Here is a 27,978-nt window from a genome sequence, read left to right as displayed (position 1 = left end):
GGGTGAATGCCGTAAAAAGGACCAGTACTAGTAGGGTACCTGCTTGGCCCTCTTGCGGGCCTCGTCGAGGTGTCTGCCACGGTCCAGGGACCTCTGCACCAGCTTGTCCCAACGGGCCTGAACACTCAGCAGCAGGTTCTTGATCAGAACCACATCCTGCTTTATACTGGCGAAACGCAGCTGAGAGCCGGCCTTCTCCAGGGCCAGCACCTGCTCCCTGTGGGTGTTCACCTCATTCACAAACACCTGGGGGGGGAACAGAGAGAGACCGAGAGCGTGTTACAGTTGAATAAAGTCCCTTGTGACAGCCTTAACATTAAATTGATTAGCTGATTTGGTTCTGGGTGACATGACTTCAGCTGTACATGCAGATGCAGATCAGCACATACCAACAAAAAGGGAAATGTATAAAGTCTGCAAAATGTCAACTTACATTTATATAAAATACAGTCAAGTATATTCCATTCTATTCCATGGTAACTACTCACCGATATAACCCCACCTACCATAGAAATAAATGTCAATCACGCATAACATAGGATCTCTATACTTCCACGGTGCCTAAACTGCCTACCTTGTGTTCGTCTATCTGGAAGAGGACGGTGTCCAGGATGAGGGAGGGGGGCTGGGCCATGTTGAGGGTCTGCTCTGCCTGGGTCAGCCAGTTGATGGTGTCCTGGAGGGAGGACTGGAATCCTGTGGCCAGCGACACCGCCTCGTCCAATTTCGCCTGGGGGGGGGGCAAAATAGTCAGTGAAAGGTTTGATGGTTATAGATACAGCTTCTATGTAAAACAGTGTTTTTTATAGTCGAGCTTTGAAAATGTATATTGTATTAGTTTGAGTTAAAACCTACTAAGTAAATACACGAGTGGAGCACTTCAAATATACATATAGAAATGAAATATTCATGACTTTGCGTTAGGTGCTTGTTTCTCAAATTAGCATTCAGCTCTAAGCTACGCAACAATGACATTTTCTGAAGGAGCTCTTAGAGAGAAGATTCCGCAACTTTTGGAGAAAAATGGAAGTAAATAAAAAGCTTCTTTATTGCCACAAGTAAAAACCAAAGTGTTTCGACTTTTGGCCTTCTTCAGGGTTTTTTAAATAAGTATCAGAAGGAACTCTTCCTCATAGCTCTTCATGTATCTAAACAGAAGGTTCCTCTCTCTCACCCTGCGGTCGTCCATCTTGGTGTTCAGGCTGGCCCACTTGCTCTGCAGCAGGGTCAAGTTCTGTTGGGTCTGGGTCGTACCAGCTCCGGGGCCACCCTCCTCCCCCCCGCGGGAAAGCAACATGGACTCTCCCGCGTCCAGCAGCCGGTTGTACTGCTCGGCGCGCTGGGCCAACTGGGTCTGGAGCTCCTATAGAGAAAGAGACACACATATTTCCAAAGGAATTTGATACTTTGAGGATCCACCCAATAACAACAGGTGTTACATAGACATGCATAATACATAACCTAACACACCTGTTACACATGGTTAAAAACAACTTATATACAGATTAGATCGTAGATTGTACAGTGAATGAGTATTGTACATCATCTAGTGTATGTATGGCCAGGGTGCAGTGTCATAACATGCATCTCCATTAGCATGTGTTTTCTCCATCACATCATATCTAGTGTATGAATTGGCAGGCTGCAGTATCATAGAATGTATCCCCAGTATTACCAGGTGCTGCTGCAGCTGCTCCCGGGCCGTCTCAGGCAGGCCACCTGTGGGTTTGGCGGCAGACAGCTGGCTCTCTGTCCTCCTCAGCCACTGCAGGAACTCCTCTAGCTCACCATGGAAACCCTCCGCCTGGGGAACGAGGGACAAGGAGGGGAAGAGGAAAGCAGGAACAAGAGAGGAAGTCATGAGTTGTGCGTTAATGGCAGTGCTACTGTGTCGTTCATTCACTTGCCCCGTGGTTTTAGCTTAATTAAGATTAAGTACAATGTTTAAACTGTTACTTAACTAGGAAAGAACACATTTTTCTAGGGAGACCTGATAATCTTATTTGTACAAGTTGGAAACCCGTAATATATAAATATAATTACAGGGAGGGGTAAGACAAAATGGATAGAAATGGTTTCATTCTTTCTTTTCGCTTAGTTCAGTTCAGTTCAGTTAAACAGTACTCATACTGTACAACTCTTCCCTGCCCACTCCTCCTGCATCCTTCCTACCTGGTGCAGTGCGGCCTCCAGTAGTTTCTGTCGGTCCTGGGTCTTGAGTAGCAGGTTCTCCCAGCCGCGGTTGAGGTGGTCCAGCTGGTCGCGGAGGTGGTTGGCCTCGTCCCCGGGACTGGACTCCAGCAGCTCAGCCCCCGCCGCGTTCACCGTCTCCACCGTGGACCGATGGGACAGCACGTCGTTCCTCAGCACCTGAAAGAGAGCGAGGGAGGGAGAGATGGAGGGAGGGTGTGTTGGTTACACTTCTCCAGCGCAATAACTGATGTGAAGCAAGCGTTCTGGCACAAAATGGCTGCCATGCATAATCTATAAGGAAAAATAACAGAAGTGAGGCTGATATGGAGGGGAGATTGAGAAGCGGTGAGCGAGGTGGAGGTAGACTAATAAAGCCGTTTTCCTGATGGAGAATCTCCATTGAAAGTGCTTTTTAGTCCAGGATTGGCTTAATATGGGTCTCGGAAACTGGCCATGTCTAGAAATGAAAGAAGAAAAGGAGTGCTGGGTAAGAGTGTGGAAGGGAACGCTGTAGAGGGGTAGACGTACGTGGTGCTTGGCCAGTTCTATCTCGATGGCCTTGGGGTCAGAGTTGATGGGTCTCTGCGTGTCCAGGGTGGCGTGGGTGTGACTCAGCCAGGACTGCAGCTCAGACAAGGCATGCTGGAACTGACCTAGAGCCAGGAGAGCACCCTCCAACTTATGCTGTAGGAAACAGAACGGGGAAAACAGCGCTTCTTCGTTAATCACGTAACACTGAATTGCGTTGCAATCTGTAATCTATTGTACATATCTGAAGCGGCAATTCATTTGAATATCATCACAACAACTTGTAATGGTAGAATATATTATGCATGTGTAACCATAGAAAGAGAATCCTTATTTCTATGTGGGTAACTGACAAAGTTGATTTGGCAAATATAGGGTTCCCTATAACAATGTAGCGCTATTAGCCGACAGTGAGTTTGAGTTCCAGAGGACTGGAGGTCTGAAGCCGTTTATTTAGAGAGGGGCAGCAGAGCTACTGTAGCTACTGCCCCTCCTGTACAATAGTTAAGGTGCCACTGGACGCAACAAGTCAATGCATAGTTTGTGTACCTGTCTGTGAGTGATCTTGTCCCCCAGGTTGTCCCAGAGGTGTCGGAGCTCCGTGATGGGCTCCTGGATCATGTCTCTGTCGGTCTGGTCCGAGACCTTCTTGAGCAGCAGCTCCCCCTGGTGGCACAGCTTCTCCATGTCTATCTGCTGCTGGTACACCTCCACCTTGTACTGCTGCTCACAGGAGGAGAGGATTCAGGCCTGCACTCGCTGTTTGCTTATCATTAAAGTGATAGTTCACTTTTTTTTAACCAAGAGCGTATTTTTGACTTACCGAGAATGTTATCTTGTCGTCAAAACCGTTTTTTTTAAGAACAATAAATATTATAAATATTTGTAGGATGATAAAAACATATTGGAATAGAGTAAGTACACCATCTATATCAAAGCTACATGACAAAAATCGATTATGATTCAAACCTTGAGCTCTTCGATCTGCTGTTTGACAGTTCCCAGATCAGTGCCCACAGTGGACATGTCACACAGCTTGATCACTGCGTTGTCCAGGTAGTCAAACATGCTCTGCAAACACACACACACACACACACACACACACACACACACACACACACACACACACACGTCAAATCTAACTTCTACAAAGTATAATGGCGATCAAGGTTCTGACACTTCCTCTCCTTCATGACAGATTTACATTTCCATTAAACATTTTTTTTCCTAAAGAACTTGTGCAATAAATACCAGATTATTTAACTATCTGACATACTGAGCTGAAACAGCGATGCATTCTGGGACACTGACCTGCAATGTATCCTGGTACTGCACAGAAGCCGTCATGGCCTCCTCCAACCTCTCCATCCTCTCTCTCCAAGTCCGGTTCAGGCCTTCCCAGGCGGCATTCATCTGAGAAACGGATAGAGCGAAGGAAGAAGATCACGGAAGATAACAAACGCAATAAAAAGAGCAACAGAAAATGTCGTCAGAAAACACCATGCACCGAGGCCATTAATGATTATGTTCTTAAAGTTGGTTGCTATCCTGTACTCTTCTCACCTCGTCGATGGTCTTCTTGACCTCAGGCTTCTCTGTTTCTCCGCAGGCGAAGATGAGGTCAGCCCCAAGGGTTCGTACAAACTCCAGCTCCTCCCTCAGCCCGTCTGTCTCGGCCTTGATCGCCTGATGAGAGAGACAGACACACAGACGGCATAGTTGGACAGATCAGATAACCCAACAGTCATTCCACTCATCAGTAACTACCTCTGCATATTCTCTCCCCTTCCTACCTCTGAGCTAACTACAGTACGCAGTTGTAGGTCGCAGTTGTAAATGAGAACTTGTTCTCAACTAGCCTACCTGGTTAAATAAAGGTGAAATAAAAAATAAATAAAAAGTACAGCGGTGGAAGAAGTACCCACTTGTCATACTTGAGTAAAAGAACAAATAGAAAATGATTCAAAAGTGAAAGTCACTCAGTAAAATACTACTTGAGAAAAAGTCAAAGTATTTGGTTTAGAATATACATAGCCCTTTCCACTCACAGCTCCTGCCAGCCAGTATACTGGTTGAAAAAGACGACGCCCCGATCCCACCCTCTGATTGGACTACTTTTGCACATGAGTTGTTGTCTGAGTGAGGGAACGGCTGCAAACGGAGAGGAGGCGGATGTCCTCTGAAAGACGAGACGTTATATTAAATGCCACGTTGATGTCATACTCACGTCCCCAGGAAGAGTAGCTGACGCTTCTGCAAAAGCTAATGGGGATCCAAATAAACACAAGCAAACCGCACACCCACGGGTCCAAACGTGCACTTCACATTTCCATATTTGAAAACCCATGTCATTTACAGTATCAATGTTTATGATCGATATGCGTTATAGCCTGGGTTGTCATGGACAGAATCAGCCCGTTTGTCGCATCACGAAGACAATTAGCCGCGGAACACTCACTCTACGTACACCACAATTAAAATCCGTTTGTCAGACGTGCCTTTTGAAAGCCTAACAGTGGAAGATCATATTTTAACTTAGCTAGCAATGTTGGCAATAGAATAAGCTTTCAAATGATGCCCACCTGACCTAGATTGTGATTTTTTGGGATTGCATAAACAGTAATTGTGTGATGGTGGGGATGCAAGGGTGTGTTCCAAACAAACAAAACACAAGTGTGCTTGCTTCAGTTCCTCAATGGCACAGCTAGTTGAATGCTCTTTCCTTGAGTCATAAAAGTGCATTGAAATTACTTAGGAACTGTGCACAGTTCAGAGAGGTGTGCGACAACTCTGAGAAACCAGTTAGACCTCTCACTCAAACCCTTGTCAATTGTTTATTCTTATCATGGACCAACTCCAGAATTTCAATGAATATTCTTATTGTGTGTTTTCCTGCGAAAAGTACAGTTAAGATCTAGTGTACAGTCAAATAATCTACTGTGATGTTTGGATTCAGTCTTGTGTGAGGTGAACTGTTGTGTCCTCACCTTGGGTATGATCATTTCCCCGTAATCTCTAAAGCGGTCCCTTTCAATTGCTACCATGGTCATGCATATGATTTTTACAGTTCTTGTGTTAGAAACATTACAATTTGGCCCTATCCTTATAAGCCAATCTCCACCAGTGTAAGGGTTTAATTATCAAAAGTAAAAGACAATACAAAAATATACTTAAGTACCAAAAGTAACTTCTATAAATCCTTTCAAATTCCTTACATAAAGCAAACCAGACAGCACGATTATTATTGTTTTGTATTTATTTAACGGATATAGCCAGGGGCACATTCCAACACTCAGACATCATTTACAAACGAAGCATTTGTTTTTTAGTGAGTCCGCCAGATCAGAGGCAGTAGGAATGACCATGTGTTCTCTTGATAAGTGTGTGTATTGGACCATTTCCCTGTCCTGCTAAGCATTCGTAAGAGTACTTTTGGGTGTAAGGGGAAATGTACAGTACGGGAGAACAGCAGAATTATCAATTGTAAAAAGTATATATTTTCTGTAGGAATGTAGTGGAGTAAAAGTTGTCAGATATATAAATAGTAAAGTAAAGTACAGATAAACCCCAAAAATACACAAGTAGTACTTCAAAGTATTTTTACTTAGTTACTTTACACCACTGCTACAGTAAATATTGCATGTTTCAAACAGAAGCTAGAGACTGTTACATAGCTACTAGCATGCTAGTACCATTCCTTCACATTTCTCCTCTTTATCTTCACTACTCCTTAATATACTATTTTTCTTACCCCCCCACCTCTCTCGGTGCTGTTTTATCCCATATTTCTACCTCGAGCCTTTATTCCTCCACATTTGAACGTCTGAATATCTTGCTATGCTTTCCTTGTACAGTGCATTTGGAAAGTATTCAGACCCCCTTACTTTTGTCACATTACAGCCTTATTTGAAAACTGATTTAATTATTTTTCCCTCATCAATCTACACAAAATACCTTCTTGGTCACCTCCCTGACCAAGGCCCTTCTCCGATTGCTCAGTTTGGCTGGTCGGCCAGCTTTAGGAAGAGTCTTGGTGGTTCTAAACTTCTTCCATTTAAGAATGATGGAGGCCAATGTGTTCTTACGGACCTTCAGTGCTGCAGAAATGTTTTGGTACCCTTCCCCAGATCTGTGCCTCGACACAATCCTGTCTCGGGGCTCTACGGACAATTCCTTCGACGACATGGCTTGGTTTTTGCTCTGACATGCACTGTCAACTGTGGGACCTTATATAGACAGCTGTGTGCCTTTCCAAATCATGTCCTATCAATTGAATTTACCACAGGTGGACTCCAATCAAGGTGGAGAAACATCTCCAGGATGATCAATGGAAACAGCTACATTTCGAGTCTCATATCAAAGGGTCTGAATACTTGCAAAAATGTCTAAAAAACTGTTTTAGTTTTGTCATTGTGGGGTATTGTGTGTAGATTGATGAGGAAAAATGTGTATTTAATCCATTTTAGAATAAGGCTGTAAGGTAACAAAAATGTAGAAAAAGTTGAGTGGTCTGAATACTTGGCAAATGCAATATTGTTGCTACAAACATGCTCTATGCCTCCGTATCTTTCTCTTCCACTTTTCTCATCCCCCTGTCTTTCTATAACCATTATCCTCTCCTCTCCTCTCTCTCTCTGTAACCCTCCATCCCCCTCTCCACACGTACCTCTGCCGCCTCTATCTGCTGTTTGATGAGTGAGGGGTCCACCCCGGGGTCCTCCAGCTCCCTGACGATGTCCTGCGAGTCACGGAGCGTGCTCAGTAGCGCCGCCATGTCGGCCCAGAACTTCCCAGCCAGGTCCAAGACGTCCGTCAGCTTCCCCTCCCGCTCCTCAGCCCTCTGCCGGATCTCATCCCACAGGGAGCGCAGGCGCAGCAGACGGGAACGCACGGCTGGGAGGGGGAAAGAGGGCGGTGGGAGAGGTGGGAATGAATCGGGAAGCGTGGTGTTATTTGTCCATGCTTGAAAGGACAGAGTTGTCACTATATGCGATTAGCATTGTGGAGATGGACGGAGGAATTATACGAAGAGGAGTTATTATTAATTATTGTAGCCCTGAACCTAACCATTACGACAAATAGCTTATCATTTCTGATGTTATTGCTGCTTTTGACCCTTCTAGCATGGCCATCTAGTGACTTGCTCTCAACAAGTGGTCTTTTAGAGCCAGTCAGTGGGCTACACTCCCACTCCCACTGCACAGAGCACTCATTCATAGTTATGAAGTGATGTACTGAGAAATGGACGCGGACGGGGCGTGTCAAAGCTGGAGGGCTTTGAGGCGGGGGCGCAGTCGCCATGTGTGCTGGGAGTCATCAAAAAGGTCACGCGTTTGTGAATCTGCGCCTTTTTGTTTCTGGGCATCTGATTTTTATTTATAAAACATAAAATAAAAATGAGACCAATCAGGTTTGTCAGTGGGATCATTGTAGTACTGTGTCGATGTGAGCATGCATTGTTTTAGTCACTCTCCTTATATTGGAGTCATTGAGCTGACGCCCTTATCCAGAGCGACTTACAGGAGCAATTAGGGTTAAGTGCCTTGCTCAAGGGTAAAACGACAGATTTTCACCTAATTGGCTTTGGGTTTTGAACCAGCAACCTTTTGTTTACAGGCCCAATGCTCTTCAAGTCCAAGGTACCTGCCGCTCTTATGAGTAACAGTCTCTTGTGTATGAGTCATTGTGTATGAGTGTGTGTGAGACGTATGTGATGTTGGTGTGTACACAGTAGGTACACAGTAAGGTCTCTCTATCTTTGTGCGTTTCAGGCACCTACCCTGAGCGGCAGGGTCGTCGTGGGCTGCTCTACTGATGAGCTCCTCGCCGCGGGCACACAGGGCCGAGAAGGAGGGCAGCAGTTTGTCCAGCTCCAGCCCCGTTGCCTTGTGGTCGGCCAGCTGCTCCCGGATCTTATCTGCCTCCGCTGCCACGGGAGGAGGGGATCGGAGGCGCTGCACGGCCCCTTCCAGGGTCTCCAGCAGGGGGTCCATCTTGTCGTGGAACTGGGAGGAGAAGAGAGAAAGGGTTTTAAGAAGAGGAGGTGGGTAGTGCGGCTAATCGATGATTTAGGCTTGATCCGGCAATGCTGTCCGGAGGCGCCGTACGGAGGGTGTGATGTCATCGCGGAGCCTCCGAAAGCCAAATCGAGCTCCGTGCGGCGATGCTGTGCGCCTCCCAGTTTTTGTAACAACGCAGAGGGCTCCCGTTAAGCTCCGCATTGACATGATTGGTTGACGGTAGGTCCTCAATAAACACAAACTCATTTCCTTGACCACTTCCTTCACAACAGCTCTGCGAAGCTCAAGAAGTATGAAAGCCCTGACTTCTGCAGAGGTTGTATGGCAGTAAATACTGTACGGCCACTGCAGACGTCGGATTGACCATGCAGAGACTAAGGATTTGTTCTTCTTATTATACATACATTTATATGCATACGGAGGGGAGCGGTGACATTTTGAAAACGCAGAGATCTTACCAAAAAATACCATGTCATTTTGGATACTTGGAGGGGCATGAGATGTGGGAGTACTATAGATGTATTTACTATACATTAATAAAGTTGACTTAGTTAGGAATACTGTGCCCAACTTTCAGTCAGCACACATTATTGCCACAGCCTCACTAAGTGGTTGTTGATAAAGCTTATATGGACGTTTTTTGGTAAATAACTGCATTTGAGCAATGTCAAAATGAGTAACATGGACCGGAACAGAGAAGAGGGCATACCTCGAGTTGCCAATTGCCAAACATATCAAAACACACTAACTGGGAAAGAGGAGAGGCATCGGACAAAGTATACTTGGGAGTTAGAGCGGGTTGTCTGAGCCTAGACACAAGGTTCACGCAGGAAGGAATTCTAATAACTAACAAACACATTTCTGCAAGTTGTGCCATTTGGTGTCAATACATGGGAGTCAGTACTATGGCTAGTAAGTCACGTTGTGGTCGGTCAGTCGGTGGTCTTACCTCTACCAGCTGGGTGATTGCCGTGAGAAGTGACGACGGATGGAGGAGACGGTGGGTCAACACATACAGCACACCCACAATGAGTGAGAGGCAGGATGGAGGGATGGAGCAAACCAGGGAGGGAGGGATGGAAGGAAGGGGGAGTGCAAGGAGAGGGGGAAATGTAAGGCACAAGGGAGGAAGAGAGAGGTATGGAGGTTGGTCGTTTTTGGAGGGATGAAAAGAGAGAGAGGGATGCATAGAGAGGAGGAGTGGATGATATGGTCCATTAGGGAAGGGATGGGAGGTGGAGAAACAATACATTGTGTTAGATCAATGACATGCACACACACTGGACAAGCGATATCAAAAGCAGCAACAGTCAGCTTCGCCCTCAGCGATAATCAATGGTGGCTCATGATTTATGAAATTTGGTGTTATGAGAGAGCAACTATTGAAATAAAATGTGAATGTTACTTATGGAAATAGAAATAGGAAAAGCGAGTTGTATGTAACCATTTTTTTTTACTACAAGCGTAGCAAGAAGCTGTGTAGTTTAGCAAATACCTACTACTACTACTACCACCACCCCCACCACCACCACCACCATTTCTTGGAGCTCAAGAATAAGTTCTCTTCCATTCCTTTTATGGAAATTAGCAAAAAGTGCCACAACAGTTCCAAGTAAAGAGTCCAGTACGCCATCCTAGTTTGAGCATTGGTCCCAGAAATACCACTACACTACACCCAATGGCTAATACCACACCACCCTCTAGTGGAAGAGGAGTGGAAGTGCACAATGAACTCATCATGCCATTAGCAGCTAGCTTGTAAGTATGGCATCCAGATTAGGAAATCTGAAGACTCCAAATATGGATACAACACGGCTTACGGCATCCATATAAAGAAGTCATTCGATTTCCTCATATGGACGCCGTAGTTCGGTTGTATTGAGGCAGCAGTCGGCAGACACAAGCTTCGACACCCGACACCCTTTCGAGCTACGAACCGATTTGAAATTCACTTTACGAAACCATACCTGGGCAGACTGAGACACAGCCTCATCCAGGGTGGTGGCGCGACCCTTGACGACCTCCTTGATGGCCACGTAGCGTTTCTCGGCGTCGCTGTAGCGCTTCCTCACCGTGGCCCCCTCCTGGTGACTCAGAGCGGCCAGCTGGGGGCCGATCTTCAGCAGCTTGTCGATGTGGGGCTTGTGCTCCGCTATGGACTCCCTCAGGAGCTGGAGGAGGGACGAGGGAGGGAGAAAGAAAGGAGAGGCAGAATGAGTGTAGAATAAGGAAGGAGGGAGATGGATAGTGCGATTGAAAGAGTGGTAGAGTTCGAGTACCACACAGACCGAGAAAGAGAGGGGGAAATGAAGAAGGTAAATGCTAAAAAGTATAAGTGCTAGGAACTCATTCGACATGATACATCTTTTCACGAGGACATTAGTTCAAATACAGTGCTTATAGCCTACTCCCATTCCACTACTCCCTCTCCTCCCCCCCTTCTGCCTCCATCACTCTCTCCTCACCCTCATCTGCTCCTGTTGTAGACGCAGGGCCTCAGTGTCGATGGCGGGTGGGGGCAGCTGTGCGATAAGTGTCTCCGTCTCCCCCAGCCAGGGCTCCAGGTCCTCCTGGGTCTCCCAGAAACGGGCCACCAGGACCTGGGCCTGCTCCAAAGCTGAGAAACGCTCCTGGTGCTGCTGGCTCACCGCCTCGTAGCGGGCAGACAGTGAGTCAGTCTTCTCCTGAGGAGAGAGTGGGGAGGATAAGGGGTTAAAATGGTTCACATTTGGTAACTAGGCAAAAATGACTGGAATATTTCCTATTTTGTGTACTATTGTTGTTCCGTTTTACTTCAAGCACAAAATACAAGAGTATTTGCCTATTTATATATATTTATACGTGCTTCTACACCTGCATTGCTTGCTGTTTGGGGTTTTAGGCTGGGTTTCTGTACAGCACTTTGAGATATCAGCTGATGTAAGAAGGGCTTTATACATACATTTCATTTCATTTGATTTATATATCGAGCCCAAAACACAATACTCCCCTCCTTGTTTATAATATTTAACAATATTATAATAAAACGTCCATCACGTCGTTTGATTTTCCTGTGAATGAACTTTTCTTGAATTGGCCATTGTTTATATGTTACAAAAGTCCTCTCGGGCTGTTTGGAAGCCTTTTACCCTTCTCTCGAACTCCCTGCATTTCTCTGTCCTCTTTCACTCTCCCCAAACCCCCCTTCATCCATCTCTCCTCACCACCAGAGCGTCTCTCTGCTGGTCGCTGCAGGTCTCCAGGATGTCGTCCCTGGTGTGGAGTAGCTGGTCTACGGTGTCTTTGTGTCGGATGATGTCGATATTGAAGGCCCTCTGGACCTGTAGCTGGGCCACGGTGACGTCAGGCTCCAGACTCAGAGGACCCAGGGAGGACAGCTTCCTCTCCGTCTCCCCAGCCCAGGTCAGCTCCGCGTCCACCGCCTCCTCATACTGAGGCACAGAGAGATGCACACAGTTAGCACCGGCACACACAGCCTCCCCATACTGACTGAGAAAATGATGCGTTATTTAGCATTCACAGTAGCGTTAGCTGGTTAGCATGACACGCAGCCTCCTCCCGCCAAGAGAAGACCAGAGGGAAATGCCACAACATTCGCATCATCCTTTTGTTGACAATGGGCACAGAAACCTCATGGATGACTTCTACCCACCATAGAGCCAGAGAAGACATGAAAATAAAAACTATTCAAATCATGAACTTCTACAATTAGCCCTACCTTTAGCTATCAACACCATCATGCACTGTAAATATGAACCCTGAATGCACTCAGCAGCCAGTGCTCAATGAAGTACTAACGGTGTCCCTTATTAGATTTTGTCACATTGCAGTACCTGTTGTGACCTCTGGATGGCAGCCTGTACCAGCTTTACCCGCTGGGTGATGGTCTCGGCCGCCGTTCGGTAGCGCTGGTTGGCGTCCGCCACCAGGCGGTCCAGACCCTCGCGGGCACGCCAGGGCACCAGGTCTAAGAGGGCATTGCCCACCTCGTTGACCGTGTCCAAAACCAGACGTTTCTCCGCTGACACACACTTCAGCTCCTGGGAGACACACACAGATCGAGTATCTTCAACTCAAGATATAAGTCCTACTTAAGCTACAGTTGGGGAATAAGGAATAAGGAATTATTTAAGAAACAATGGGTATGTCATTCATTGAAATGACCACTGAACATCTGGAAATATCGCAGACTGTAAATCTATTCACACAGAATATGTTATATATTCACAGCATATCTGTGTAATAAACTGTTAAGAAAACCTTCTGTCTGTCCTGATAGGCCGGCGTGGCGTCGGGCTCCATGACGTTGAGCTCCGCCTCCACCTTGTCCAGCCATTGGTTGAGGTCGTCGTGGGCGCTGGCGAATCGCGTGCTCAGCTGCAGGGCCTGCTCCAGTGTGCGGAGGGCTTTGCTGCTCCCGCCCGTCATCTCAGCGTAGCGAGACTTGATACCGTCCAGCTTCTCCTGGATCAGCAGAACCTCCTCACCTACAGGGGTAAAACAACAGACCAAGAGTCAGTGGAATACAGGCTCCGTGGTTATCATATGCCTTTATAACGACAGGTCCAGGAACAGTTCTGGCTATTTGGCTGGTGATGGAGATGGTTAGAAGCGGGCTACTGGAGAGCTGGTCCAGAATCAGGGAAGGGAGAATCCGTAGTATCCAGAGTTCGAGGTTGTACTGTACCTGTGGTTTGCTTGAGCAGGGCCTGTCCGTTCTTGATGGCCTGGTCAACCTGCTTCTTCCTGCTCACTATCTCTTCATTCAGAGACTGATGGGTGAAGGGGAGAGAAAATAGAATGAACATCCTATAGAGAGAGTCATTCATAGTGCTACTCAATGTCTAGATAGTACTTAGCCAATCCAATACTCCCTGCGGTAGTGCCCTACCACTGTGTGTTAATGAATAGCGACTCCCTCTCCAAACCACAGTATCGTACCAGTGTGTGCTTGTGCTGCTGGGTGAGGACCCCCGGCTGGTAGCTCTGCACCGACACCTGTCCCAGCCGCTGGCCCACCTCAGCCAGCCAGTTGAGCACCTCCACCTCATCCTCCCCAAACAGCTGGGCATTGGCCAGGGCCTGCTCCAGCATGACGGCCCTGCGTTGGCACCAATCACTGAGCTCCGAGTGGCCTAGCCGCACCGCCCCCACGCGCTCCCCCAGCCAATCGCGGTCGGCCGCGCAGCTGAGGGGCGCCAAGGATTGGCCGAGGGCCTGGAGGCGGTCGACCTCGGCTCCTCGAGAGGAGACGGCCTCTTGGACGGCCTGGGGTGGTGTGTGTGGAGAGGGTGATGGGGGGGGGTGAAGGAGAGAGGAGGGAGAACAGAACAACAAATAAAAGAAAATGAGAGCATACAGATGAGAAATCATAAGGAATGGCCATGAATCATAAGGGATGGCCGTGAATCATAAGGGATGGCCGTGAATCATAAGGGATGGCCGTGAATCATAAGGGATGGCCGTGAATCATAAGGAATGGCCGTGAATCATAAGGGATGGCCGTGAATCATAAGGGATGGCCGTGAATCATAAGGGATGGCCATGAATCATAAGGGATGGCCATGAATCATAAGGGATGGCCATGAATCATAAGGGATGGCCATGAATCATAAGGGATGGCCATGAATCATAAGGGATGGCCATGAATCATAAGGGATGGCCATGAATCATAAGGGATGGCCATGAATCATAAGGGATGGCCATGAATCATAAGGAATGGCCATGAATCATAAGGGATGGCCATGAATCATAAGGGATGGCCATGAATCATAAGGAATGGCCATGAATCATAAGGGATGGCCATAAATCATAAGGAATGGCCATGAATGCTAAATATACATGAAAACTTACATGAACGACAACATAAAATCATGAACAAAAAAAAAGGTTCAATGAAATATAATACTGAAATCATAACAAATCATATCAAAAACGATGAGGGGAAAATGGTTGAGCTTGAGGTTCCCTTTCTCTCGCTCTCATTGGACAGTAACCAGTTGGTCAGTATGGCACCATCCTCTTCTCTCCCTAGTTTCATTCCAGGGACTTAAACACAACCCATGTATCGCGAGGGACACGTTACCTTGTGACACCGTCATCCACGTTACCTTGTGTTTCGTAATCTGCTGGGTGATCTTGGAAGTCTGGGTTCCCATGGGCTCGGCGGTGCTCAGGCGTCTCTCGGTGGCACTCAGCCACTCTCCTAGAGGCTCCACCGCCTCGTGGAACTGGAGTGCCAGCGTCTGCAGCTCCTCCAACTGGCACTGCCTGCAGCGGGGAGAGGAGGAGGGACAGTGCGTTTGGGTCGCCTTCGTATATCAATGTCTCATCGTGGATCCAAATAAGCAGTCAGATGTGATAGTCAGGGTTGTGTACGGAAGTAGCGGTAATGCATAGGTAGGCTAGTGTGTGTTTGGGTCCACGCTTGTGTACATCACGCATGTGTAAGAGTCTTCAAATGTGGTGTTGAGTGTGTATGTATTCTCTGACTGTGGTGCATGTACATGATTGGAGGAGGACAGGTTCTATCAATTCCTATGTGTAGCGCGTCCATGCAATAAGCTACGTTACCTTGCCCTGGCTTTCTCCAGCAGCTCGCCCCATCTCTCTCCCAGACTCTCCAGCTGCTTCTGGATCTTGTCTCTGTCCTGTGTCTCGGCCGTGGCTGCGATCCTCTCTCCCTCTCCCTGGATCATCTGGAAAGTGGCTCTGCGGTCGTCCAGTAGTCTTTGTAACAGCTGGAAAACGAGATACACCGAAGGTCCGTTCAACACCACAAATAATACCAACTCATAATGTTTGTTCTGTATGTATGCTAGGGTTAGGGGTATATTCCAGACCAGAAGAGTTGCTGCTTCTAGGATTTCTGCGTTAAGCAGTTGGTAAGATAAGTTACAACATACTTCACATTCAATACCACAATGTTTTGTAGTGTTCCTCAACAATACAGTATCTCAAATACCAAGCCACTTGTTTTGAGGACGTTCACTATGAGTAGTAGTTCAATTTGGCAGTACTTCCCTTTCTGAACCCATTCATAACTGTTCAGTGACGTTGAACGGGCCCCCGGTAAATGACACTCATCTCCAGGTTGCTCCCCACTGACCCTCACACTGAGGCTCTACTTTCAGTGGCGGATGTAGACACGTATGACTGAGTGGAGTGGCTGAATCCGCCGTGCTCCTCGACACACAAACACGGGTGTGTCAGAAACAGGGAGAGCAGGCATTGTTTTTTTCTGCCTCTCGGTTCCTCTGAAAAACCATTGTAATCAGTCATCTCTGTGAATTGGTGTGTTGTATGCCAACCAGACTGGCAGACTGTCAAATTGGGCTTTTCCTCTGCCAAAAGACCCAGATAATTAGGTGTGTGGGTGTTTCCCCCTTTCATGTGTTAAATGTTTCAATGTGGAAATAAGGACAACTGAATAACACTAATAGCCAATTCTATTATTGTCGATGAATAAATAAAAGTGCAAATATATGAATAAAAGTTCTTATTAAGCTCATTTTACCCAAATCTAGGAACCAGATGTCTCTAATTGCCAGTAAATTCTCAGTCATAATGACTGTGTATATGACAGAGGGAAAATACTTGGTATTGAAATAAAAAATGCCGCTCTCTCCATCGATACTCATCCATCATCCCTTTCTCCACTCATCCCTTTCTCCCCTCACCTTCTGTTCCTGGATCTGGGCCTTGACCACTCTGTATTCGGCCGACGGGGGCTTCTGATTGGCTACCAGCTCCTCTGTGTCACTCAGCCAGCTCAGAAGAGGCTCCAGGGCATCCTGGAACTTCCCACAATGCAACAGGGCTTCCTGCAACTGGGCAATGCGCTCTGCAACCTGGTCAAGGAACAATTCAGTGAGTGAGGGGGACAATGACTGTTGACATGGACAGGTATACATGCAAAGCCAGAAACCTGATTCCATAGAAACCCATCCTTCCAGTCGCACACGCCAAACTAACGCAACACATAAATATGCATAGGTCAGTCAGACAAGCGCATGCACGCGCACACACACAAACCAGAGCACAAACATCAGCACAGACATACCATTACACAGACAGACAGATAGGCAGACATACCCTCTTGTTGAGGGAGTTCCATCTGAGGTTGGTGGTCTCTAGGTCATGCTCCAGAGCCTGGGTGTCTGTGTGTTTGGCTGCACTCTGGATCAGGCCCTGGCCCACCGCGTTCACGCGCTGCAGCTTGGGTTGAATACTGTCCACCTGCTCCCTCTCCACCGCCTGAGCCAGAGAGAGAAGAGGGGGGGAGAGGGAGGGAGGCAGGAGAGCGAGGGAGAGGGGGAGGGAGAGGGGGAGAGCGAGGACAGAGCGAGAGAGAGATAAAGGGAGGAGGTAGAGAAGAAAGATATGGAGAGAAAGAGAGAAACAAAGAGAAAGAGAGCGGGAGAAAGAGGGTGAGCAAGGACAAATAGGGAGGGAGGAGAAAGGGATTATAAGGATTAGAGAGCTAGAAAGTAAAGGTGGCTGGAAAAGAGGGATTTGAACACACCCGTCACCTGTCCGGCCACATTACTCATCGAGAGCTGGAGACACGGTATGATGACAATGGGTGTCCAACTCTAAAGAAAACCAGCCCAAAGTCCACCGAGTCAAAGCCTGAAATCAAATACAGGGCTTAAATGCAAAATGGCCGCTTTCCCATAGAGACAACAGGAACTCAAAATTAGCCATGGTGGTTCCCAAATGGTGGAGATGCCAAACCCCGGTGGCCACACACACATAGCCTACAGCCCAGAACTGGAAAACACACACATAAACCAGAAATGGCAAATCCCAGGTGCCGGGACAAAAAGAGTTGCTCTGAGAACAGTGGGAAGAATGACTGGAAGACAGAAGGACTAGGTGAGCTGTTGACATCGATCCGCCTGACGCGGGCCCCCGACGCGGGCCCCGACGCTACAGCACCCGGTGTCACAGGAATGCCAAGAAGGACCTCAAATCAAATTGGTCACGTACACATATTTAGCAGATGTTATTGCGGTTGTAGAGAAATGCTCAGCCACCCGAGCCACGGCCTGTTCACCCCGTTACCATATAGAAGGCGGATACAGTACAGGTGCATCAAAGCTGGGACTGTCGGTCACCACTAGCCGGCCTCCACCCAGTACCCTGACTTGAAGCTTAGCCACTGTTGCTAGCCGGCTATCACCCGGTACTCTACCCTGCACCTTTGAGACTGCTGCCCTATGTACAGAGAGTCATTGAACACTGGTCACTTTAATAATGTTTTAATCCATTTTAGAACAAGGCTGTAACATAACAAAATGTGGAAAAAGTCAAGATGTCCGAGTACATATTTATATTCTGGTCTCTGACATTGCTCGTTCTGATATTTCGTATTTTGGGGGGATTATTTGTGGACTGTTTGGTTTATTTTATTGCTAGGTATTACTGCACTGCTAGAAACACAAGCATTTCACCGCACCTGCGATAACATGTGCAAATCTGTGTATGCAACCAATAAACATTTTTTTTTTGTTCAACCCCTCTCTCCCAAATGTTGTGATATCCAATTGGTAGTTACAGGCTTGCCCCATTGCTGCAACTCCCGTATGGACTCGGGAGAGGCAAAGGTAGAGATCCGTACGTCCTCCTAAACACAACCCAGCCAAGGCGCACTGCTTCTTGACACAATGCCTGCTTAACCCGGAAGCCAGCCGCACCAATGTGTCAGAGGAAACACCGTACACCTGGCGACCGTGTCAGCGTGCACTGCGCCCGGCTCGCCACAGGAGTCACTAGAGCGCGATGGGACAAGGATATCCCGGCCGGCCAAACCCTCCCCTAACCCGGACGACGCTGGGCCAATTGTGCGCCGCCTCATGGGTCTCCCGGTCGCGGCCGGCTGCAAAACAGCCTGGGATCGAACCAGAATCTGTAGGGACGGAGCTAGCGCTGCGATGCTGTGCCTTAGACCACTGCGCCACTCGGGAGGCCACTTTCATTTGATTTGAATTAAATTAAAATGAGAGAGTAGAATACTAAGACAAAGGATTTCTCGTAAGTGCCTCAAACTATTGTTTGCCTTATACTGGCAAAGTAGTACAAAACAGTTAGGTTGCGTTTGTGAGAATGAACAATGGGGAGGGTGAGTTCTATGCTAAATGAATAAGAGTGTGTAAGTCATTGTTTTTCTACACCGTATAATTACCTGGCAACGGTTGTGTGGAGGTCTGTCTCTAATTAAAGTGTTTATTGGATTGTGTTCATCTGGAGTAAATATTGTGTGAAAGTGCTGCTTTTCCACACCAGGAGATGACGTGTAGGAGTTTGAAAGAGAACAGGGACGCTAGAATAGAAAAAGATGTGTCTTGGATTGTGTGTGTCTGTGCGTGTCACAGCTGTGTTGTGGTGATGGTCCTCCTCCCTGCTTCCAACAGGAAGCCTGACTGCCTCGACAACAATGAGCCTCAGCCATGACCCACTCCACCCTATCCATATCCTGGACTGTGTCTGTCTGTGGAACGTGTGTGTCTATGTCTGCGTAGTGTGTAGTGTGCCTGTGTAGTGTGCAGTGTGCCTGTGCAGTGTGCCTGTGCAGTGTGTAGTGTGCCTGTGTAGTGTGAAGTGTTTCTGTGTAGTGTGCCTGTGTAGTGTGTAGTGTGCCTGTGCAGTGTGTAGTGTGTAGTGTGCCTGTGCAGTGTGCCTGTGTAGTGTGCCTGTGTAGTGTGCCTGTGCAGTGTGCCTGTGCAGTGTGCCTGTGCAGTGTGCCTGTGCAGTGTGCCTGTGCAGTGTGCCTGTGTAGTGTGTAGTGTGCCTGTGTAGTGTGTAGTGTGCCTGTGTAGTGTGCCTGTGTAGTGTGCCTGTGTAGTGTGTAGTGTGCCTGTGTAGTGTGCCTGTGCAGTGTGCCTGTGCAGTGTGTAGTGTGCCTGTGCAGTGTGTAGTGTGCCTGTGCAGTGTGTAGTGTGCCTGTGTAGTGTGTAGTGTGACTGTGCAGTGTGCCTGTGTAGTGTGTAGTGTGCCTGTGTAGTGTGCCTGTGTAGTGTGTAGTGTGCCTGTGTAGTGTGCCTGTGTAGTGTGTAGTGTGCCTGTGCAGTGTGCCTGTGCAGTGTGCCTGTGTAGTGTGCCTGTGTAGTGTGCAGTGTGTAGGCTGCCTGTGTGTAGTGTGTGCCTGTGCGGTGTGTAGTGTGCCTGTGCGGTGTGTAGTGTGTAGTGTGCCTGTGTAGTGTGTAGTGTGCCTGTGTAGTGTGTAGTGTGCCTGTGTAGTGTGTAGTGTGCCTGTGTAGTGTGTAGTGTGCCTGTGTAGTGTGTAGTGTGCCTGTGTAGTGTGTAGTGTGCCTGTGTAGTGTGTAGTGTGCCTGTGTAGTGTGTAGTGTGCCTGTGTAGTGTGCCTGTGTAGTGTGCCTGTGTAGTGTGCCTGTGTAGTGTGCAGTGTAGTGTGCAGTGTGCCTGTGTAGTGTGCAGTGTGCCTGTGTAGTGTGTAGTGTGCCTGTGTAGTGTGCCTGTGTGGTGTGTAGTGTGCCTGTGTGGTGTGTAGTGTGCCTGTGTAGTGTGTAGTGTGCCTGTGTAGTGTGCCTGTGCAGTGTGCCTGTGCAGTGTGCCTGTGTAGTGTGTAGTGTGCCTGTGCAGTGTGCCTGTGCAGTGTGCCTGTGTAGTGTGCCTGTGTAGTGTGCCTGTGTCATGTCTGTGGCATGTGTGTCTGTGTGATGTCTGTGACGTCTGTGTGTGTTTAACTGAATGTGTGTGCGTGCATGTCCAGACTCCTATTCTCATCCCCCCCTCCCCCCCTCTCCCCCAGCCAGCTCAAAGCGGTTGACTCCACTAAACCAGAGCTATGGAAAATATCTGGGATGTTTCTCATTCCTCCCCAACTCTCTGAACTATGGCAGTGGCTCAACGAGTCACACACACGGTAGCACTCCTCCACTGATCTCCACCACTCTCTCTTCCCCTACCTTCACATTTCCCTCACTTCAGTCACTCAGTCATATCCCCTCACTTTCCCCTCCACCTGCACTCCCCCAACATCCCTCCTTTCTCTCTCTTCACTAAACCACAACCCGACACTGCTCTCTCACTTCAGCCCCAGTTCAGTGAAGACGGAGAAATCATTTCTTCTAAAAATGAGTCCGGCTCAGGCCAGTTCCACAAGTTGACCTCTTGGCTCAAAAGTAGAAAACAGTACAAATCTCTTTCTACTACTCATGTGACATCTCACGGTCTCTATCCGTCCTTCATCTCTCTCACGTACACCAAAAACCACAAGGACTCACTAAACCCCGACGTGTATAACTACCACTTTAAACAGTGTGTGCCTGAGCGTGTGTGTGTTTACTTGGGTACGTGTGTGTGTGTGTGTGTATGCATACGTGTGTGGGTGTGCTCTAAGTTTGTGTTTCCGTGTGTGTGTGTGTGTGTGCATGGCGCTAACCAGCTATTGCAGTACAGGAGAGAGGCAACAGCAGTCCTCACGGCTGTTGTCCAGAGCATCACTCAGGAACAATCACCATCTTAATCATGACAAATGGGCAACCGCCGGCTAATATAAACAATACCACCAATTCACCTACAGACTGGAACTAACGTCACTGCCAAATCTCGCAAGCACATACACACTATAGACCTTAATAGCGTGCTTAAGTTGTGGTGCGAACTGTAGTACAAATGACATAGATAACCTTACTGTATTTAGCCAGCGTGTCCAAACGCTACCGAGAAAGACGCATGGGGATTATTGACTTACATAAATAGGAGTGGGACATATGTGACCACTCTTCTGAGATAACTACAAAATCATTGCATCCAAATCAATGAGAACAAGGCTAGCAGCCCTTTCCTCCATGTCACCGACTGCCCTAGTCTCCCTCTCTTCCTGGCCCCATCCTTAGCCCCTGGTTTCCTTTTCAGCAGAACTCGGAGGAGAGAGAGAGGGAGGGAGGATGTATTTTCGCCTGGACTTTGAAATTAGAATATTGCAGTAGGTTACGATGGTCAGACTGGGCAGTGCTGAATCAATCAATCATCAAAGTGGTAGAGAAATATCCCTTTTTGATGATAGATTGCATTTGAAAAGGAACCAAGCTCATTGAACTCGGGACACTGTGGCCAAAACCTCTCTCCGCTCTGCTCTCTCGCCCCCTTTTCTCACCCCTTTCTCCTCCCTTTCCATCTGTCTCCTTTTCCCTCCCTCTCCCTCCCTTTTTCTTATTTTGCAGGTGCTTCCTGGATGTCTGCTTGTCTTTCAGTGGCATCATTATCATATGAAATATGCCCGTTACTGGATCTGAGCCCACCTGCACGCTTTGTACTCTGTTACCGTCGTATTCAACCGTCGTGTTACCGTTACCGGATCTGAGCCCACCTGCACGCTTTGTACTCTGTGTTTAAGCATCTCTCCTGTCTGTCGGTCCGTCTTTCTTCCCTATCAGTCTCTGCTGTTTCTCAGTTAATCTTCCAATATAACCATCTGTTCTGACATTTGTGTTATATTTATATCTTTTATTACTTTCCAGTAATTGTATGTCTGTCCTGTCTTCCTAGCCTTTCAGGATCCGAAGCCTCCATCCAGCTGTCCATCTTTGTCTCAGAGTGCAAAGACACACAGCCATGCCTTGAAACAATGCCTCCCGTTAAAACAAGGCCCTTCTGATTATCTGGCTCTGCCAAGTTAGCCCTCCTTATCATTTTACCACCACGGCCTTTGAGTAATACCAGGTGTTCAGCCATATAGCTCTTTGTTCCCTCACAGAGTGCTCTCTCTTGCACCAAAATGGCCGCCATTTCCATTCCAAACCATGTATCACCAACCTTGCCGCTAAAACAATCCACGGTCTATTGTTTATTTGGTTTCCTATCCAAAGTGGACTTTGGCATTGAAGAGGGAGCGACTGGCCATAGCCAAGAGTTCAGCGGCTCAGATCCTGGCACGCCCTCATCTTCTATTTATATTCCCCCAACAACTTTGTCCAGTGTTTGTGTTTTACTGGCAACAGCAACTCTCCCTGCATAGACCCCTACTGTTTACTTCTCACTTCCTTATCTCTAGAAAAGTGCGGTCGGACTGTGGAGAGGAGAACGAAAGAGAGGGAGAGAGCGAGGTTCAGCGGAGAGAGAAAAAGGGGAGAGAAAAAGAGGAGAATAAGAGAGGGTAAGGGTGAGGGGAGGGAGACGGAGAGGAAGGGTAGAGAGCGAGAGAAGGAGAGCGAGAAAGAAGAGACGGGGGGTGAAAGAGTAGAGGGCGGGGGAGGCATCAGGGATTTTTATGGTTGGGAGATTGCGACCCTGCCAACAGACAGTGATTTTCTTTTCCCCTCAGAAACCTCCTTGTACTACAGTAGACTAACTCTAATCCTCTCCAGTCAAATCCAGGCTGACAGGACAGGGCATCTGATTGCATTTAGGGGGGGGCAGAGAGACCGTGACTATGCATAAACCACACAGATAAAATGAGATGAGGATGACTGGGCCGGCCGGCTAGGACCAGGCCAACAGTGTGTGTAGCTGATAGACCCAGTGATTGAATAATAAGAACCGGGAGTCCATCAGAAGTATATCAGGCAGGCAGGGACAAGCACATCCTAGACAGAGAGACAATGTGAGGCAGAGCAGGCCCCAATTTAGGCACGATAGCCTGTCAAACACACTGACCCAGGAAGACACACACACATACAGCGCATTCGGAAAGTATTCAGACCCCCCTCACTCATTCCACATTTTGTTACGTTACAGCCTTTTTCTAAAATGGATTAAATTGTTTTTCCCCCCCTGAAATCTACACACACTACCCCATAATGACAAAGCAAAAACAAGTTCAGATATTTTTGCAATTTAAAATATATATATATATATATATATATCACATATACATAAGTGTTCAGACAATTTACTCAGTAGTTTGTTGAAGATCCTCTCAAGCTCTGTCAGGTTGGATGGGGAGCGTCGCTGCACAGCTATTTTCAAGTCTCTCCAGAGATGTTTTATCAGGTTCAAGTCCGGGCTCTGGCTGGGCCGCTCAACAACATTTAGAGACTTGTCCCAAAGCCACTCCTGCGTTGTCTTGGCTGTGTGCTTAGGGTCGTTGTCCTGTTGGAAGGTGAACCTTTGCCCCAGTCTGAGTGCTCTGGAGCAGGTTTTCATCAAGGATCTCTCTGTACTTTGCTCTGTTCATCTTTCCCTTGATCCTGACTAGTCTCCCAGTCCCTGCCGTTGAAAAACATCCCCACAGCATGATGCTGCCACCACCATGCTTCACCATAGGGATGGTGCCAGGTTTCCTCCAGACGTGACGCTTTGCATTCAGGCCAAATAGTTCAATCTTGATTTCATCAGACCAAAGAATTTTGTTTCTCATCGTTTGAGAGTACTTTAGGTGCCTTTTGGCAAACTCCAAGCGGGCTGTCATGTGCCTTTTACTGAGGAGTGTCTTCCATCTGGCCACTCTACCATAAAGGCCTGATTGATGGAGTGGTGCAGAGATGGTTGTCCTTCTTGAAGGTTCTCCCATCTCCACAGAGGAACTCTTCAGCTCTGTCAGAGTGACCATTGGGTTATATGTCACCTCCCTGACCAAGGCAAATGCTCAGTTTGGTCAGGCGGCCAGCACTAGGAAGAGTCTTGGTGGTTCCAAACTTCTTCCATTTAAGAATGATGGAGGCCACTGTGTTCTTGGGGACCTTCAATGCTGCAGAAATGATTTGGTACCGTTCCCCAGATCTGTGCCTCGACACAATCCGGTCTCGGAGCTCTACGGACAATTCCTTCGACCTCAAGGCTTGGTTTTTGCTCTGACATGCACTGTCAACTCTGGGACCTTAGACAGGTGGGTGCCTTTCCAAATCATGTTCAATCAATTGAATTTACCACAGGTGGACTCCAATCAAGTTGTAGAAACATCAAGGATGATCAATGGAAACAGGATGCACCTGAGCACAATTGAGTCTCAGAGCAAAGGGTCTGAATACTTATGTAAATAAGGTATCAGTTTTTTTATTTTTAATACATTTGCAAAAAATTTGAACCTGTTTTCGCTTTGTCATCAACCCCTATTACTAGCCTGTTCAACCTCTTTCGTATCGTCTGAGATCCTCAGACTGGAAAGCTGCCATCACCCTCTTCAAAGGGGGAGACACCCTAGACCCAAACTGTCACAGACCTATATATCTATCCTACCCTGCCTTTCTAAGATCTTCAAATGCCAGTTAACAAAACAGATCACCGACCATTTTGAATCTGTACCTTCTCCACTATGCAATCTGGTTTCCGAGCTGGTCATGGGTGAACCTCAGCCACGCTTAAAGGTCCTAAATGACATCCTAAACGCCACGATAAAAGACAATACTGTGCAGCTGTATTCATCGACCTGGCCAAGGCTTTCGACTCTGTCAATCACCGCATTCTTATCGGCAGACTCAACAGCCTTGGTTTCTCAAATGATTGCCTCGCCTGGTTCACCAACTACTTTTCAGACAGAGTTCAGTGTGTCAAATCGGAGGGCCTGTTGTCCGGACCTCTGGCAGTCTATGGGGGTGCCACAGGGTTCAATTCTCGGGCCGACTCTTTTCTCTGTATACATCAATGATGTCGCTCTTGCTGCTGGTGATTCTCTGATCCACCTCTATGCAGACGACACCATTTTGTATACTTCTGGCTCATCTTTGGACACTGTGTTAACTAACCTCCAGACGAGCTTCAATGCCATACAACACTCCTTCCGTGGCCTCCAACTGCTCTTAAATGCAAGTAAAACTAAATGCATGCTCTTCACCCAATCGCTGCCCGCACCTGCCAGCCCATCTAGCATCACGACTCTGGACAGTTCTGACTTAGAACATGAGGACAACGACAAATACCTAGGTGTCTGGTTAGACTGTAAACTCTCCTTCCAGACTCACATTAAGCATCTCCAATCCAAAATTAAATCTAGAATCGGCTTCCCATTTCGCAACAAAGCATCCTTCACTCATCCTGCCAAACATACCCTCGTAAAATTGACTATCCTACCGATCCTTGACTTCGGCGATGTCATTTACAAAATAGCCTCCAATACCCTACTCAATAAATTGGATGCAGTCTATCACAGTGCCATCCGTTTTGTCACCAAAGCCCCATATACTACCCACCTGTATGCTCTCGTTGGCTGGCCCTCGCTTCATACTCGTCGCCAAACCCACTGGCTCTAGGTCATCTACACGTCTTTGCTAGGTAAAGCCCCGCCTCAGCTCACTGGTCACCATAGCAGCACCCAACCGTAGCACGCACTCCAGCAGGTATATTTCACTGGTCACCCCCAAAGCCAATTCCTCCTTTGGCCACCTTTCCTTCCAATTTTCTGCTGCCAATGACTGGAACGAACTGTAAAAATCACTGAAGCTGGGGACTCTTACCTCCCTCACTAACTTTAAGCATCAGCTGTCAGAGCAGCGTACAGATCATCGCACCTGTACATAGCCCATCTGTAAATAGCCCACCCAACTACCTCATCCCCATATTGATTTTGTTTTTTTGCTCCTTTGCACCCTTTGTATCGCTCCTTGCACATGCATCTTCCGCACATCTATCACTCCAGTGTTTAATTGCTAAATTGTAATTAATTTGCCCTATGGCCTATTTATTGCCTTACCTCCCTAATATTTCTTCATTTGCACACACTGTATATAGACTTTTCTATTGTGTTATTGACTGTACATTTGTTTATTCCAAGAAATTTAACCTGGCCTACCTGGTTAAATAAAGGTCAAATAAAAAACAAAAATAATTATGGGGTATTGTGTGTAGATTGGTGAGAAAACATTTTTTAAATACATTTTAGAATAAGGCCGTAACGTAACAAAATGTGGAAAAGTGAAGGGGGTCTGAATTCTTTCCAAATGCACTGTAAATACACACAGATAAACAGCACAGAGAGACCAGAATGTAAAAAAGTAGTGGTGGGGACGTGCAAAGACGAAAGCAAGACATAAAGAGAGAGAGTAAGTAAAGTCAAACAAATACTGGCCGAATACTCCCGTAATTTACTCACACGTACAGAACCACACACACAGGAGTCGGAAGAGATTGGAAAAGTACACTGAGGATATGCAGACCCAGAGGAACGCAAGTCACACAACGACTTTGATAAAGGCAAACTACTGGCACAATGGAACACTCGTGAAAGGGTGCAGACTGTGTGCTTAACATCCTAATTCAGACTTCGAATTGCTCAATGAAACCACATGGTGTTGACATATAAATTCAAAATTCTTTTACAAACAGTTGTTGATTACATCTAATAAAGTAATCAAAACCAATAAAGTAAATCAAAACCAACGTCTGGAAATGTCAATAAATTCAGAAGTCTCACTGCATACACAAGTACCGGTCCTTCAAATACTGAACTCATACACAAGTTATACAATACAGATGGAAGTGCTTACTTCGAAGCCTGTCATCCATGTGAACGTACACAAACATGTGAGGTATGTAAGCACCGTACTGTAAATGTAGACATTTGAAACGGTTTAGTCTGGCTGCTATTTACAGTCAAAGCAAACAGAATATCTGTTTATATGCACAACTCTTAAATAGTGCGCTACAGATCAAAATACAAGCGCATGCCGTTCTCTAACGCGCCGTTCCGTCTGAAGTACATTCCTCAAACATGCTCCCTCATACACAATCATATAAACACAGACAACCTAAAGGTACTTTCCATTAAATGGATAGACCCCCATGCGCATCATATTGAAATCATTTAAAGTCCAACTACAGTAGCACAAGCTATTTGTTGCCCCAGACCCTTTTCCACAGCATTTTCCAAGCCGTGCATATATCAACCTCATGCATTTGCAATACTGAAAGGAATTGAGAGCCACTGTGATCACACTGCATCCTATAGTCTTATACAAGGAACTATAGATATGAGGAACATGCTGAGCTTGAGAACTTGAGACACTGTACCAAGTAACTACAGACACCACAATACCCTGAAATGTATCCTACCAAGCTGAGAGACTGACCCACTGACCAGCCGTGTCAGTTTCTGTCTGACTGGATCTTGACCTTGACCATTGGTTATTCAACTAAATTAAAGATGGTTGGAAAACAGTTATACCTCAGCCTGGGTCTCTATGTCGGGGCAGGGTGAGGGTGCTCCTCCCTGCTCGCTGGTCTCTGGGCCTAAGGGAGTCTCACAGTCTGACCCTTCAGCCTCTGTTGTGGCCCCTGGGGGCCTCTGGTCTTCCAACTGGCCCTCCCTGAAAAGCCCCTGGAGCAACCCGGATTCCAG

General features: G+C 47.2%; 1 protein-coding gene across 37 annotated transcripts in view; it reads right to left on the bottom strand.

Moving 5' to 3' along the window:
- LOC106588461 (microtubule-actin cross-linking factor 1) overlaps positions 1-27,978 on the bottom strand; it is a 279,550-nt gene that overhangs the window by 20,217 nt on the left and 231,355 nt on the right. For 28 of the 37 annotated variants that reach the window (XM_045709357.1, XM_045709358.1, XM_045709359.1 and 25 more), the window contains 25 exons: positions 16,836-16,997; positions 16,421-16,591; positions 15,315-15,481; positions 14,852-15,011; positions 13,683-14,009; positions 13,429-13,513; positions 13,002-13,228; positions 12,575-12,781; positions 11,945-12,172; positions 11,207-11,425; positions 10,709-10,912; positions 9,691-9,699; positions 8,501-8,726; positions 7,388-7,614; positions 4,285-4,407; positions 4,033-4,134; positions 3,691-3,792; positions 3,545-3,556; positions 3,271-3,444; positions 2,722-2,877; positions 2,173-2,370; positions 1,676-1,804; positions 1,175-1,363; positions 575-730; positions 40-246 (listed from right to left, as the gene is read on the bottom strand). In XM_045709357.1, coding sequence (XP_045565313.1) covers positions 40-246; positions 575-730; positions 1,175-1,363; positions 1,676-1,804; positions 2,173-2,370; positions 2,722-2,877; positions 3,271-3,444; positions 3,545-3,556; positions 3,691-3,792; positions 4,033-4,134; positions 4,285-4,407; positions 7,388-7,614; positions 8,501-8,726; positions 9,691-9,699; positions 10,709-10,912; positions 11,207-11,425; positions 11,945-12,172; positions 12,575-12,781; positions 13,002-13,228; positions 13,429-13,513; positions 13,683-14,009; positions 14,852-15,011; positions 15,315-15,481; positions 16,421-16,591; positions 16,836-16,997 — 4,167 coding nt within the window. The remainder of the gene's footprint in view (positions 1-39; positions 247-574; positions 731-1,174; positions 1,364-1,675; positions 1,805-2,172; positions 2,371-2,721; positions 2,878-3,270; positions 3,445-3,544; positions 3,557-3,690; positions 3,793-4,032; positions 4,135-4,284; positions 4,408-7,387; positions 7,615-8,500; positions 8,727-9,690; positions 9,700-10,708; positions 10,913-11,206; positions 11,426-11,944; positions 12,173-12,574; positions 12,782-13,001; positions 13,229-13,428; positions 13,514-13,682; positions 14,010-14,851; positions 15,012-15,314; positions 15,482-16,420; positions 16,592-16,835; positions 16,998-27,978) is intronic. The other 9 variants (XM_045709332.1, XM_045709349.1, XM_045709352.1 and 6 more) reach the window with 6 other exon arrangements.

The sequence above is a fragment of the Salmo salar genome, chromosome ssa27 (genome assembly GCF_905237065.1).
Source record: "Salmo salar chromosome ssa27, Ssal_v3.1, whole genome shotgun sequence".
In the NCBI taxonomy this organism is placed as follows: domain Eukaryota; kingdom Metazoa; phylum Chordata; class Actinopteri; order Salmoniformes; family Salmonidae; genus Salmo; species Salmo salar.
The sequence above is the reverse complement of the archived record's forward strand: the minus strand, read 5'-3'. Positions and strand labels throughout refer to the sequence as shown.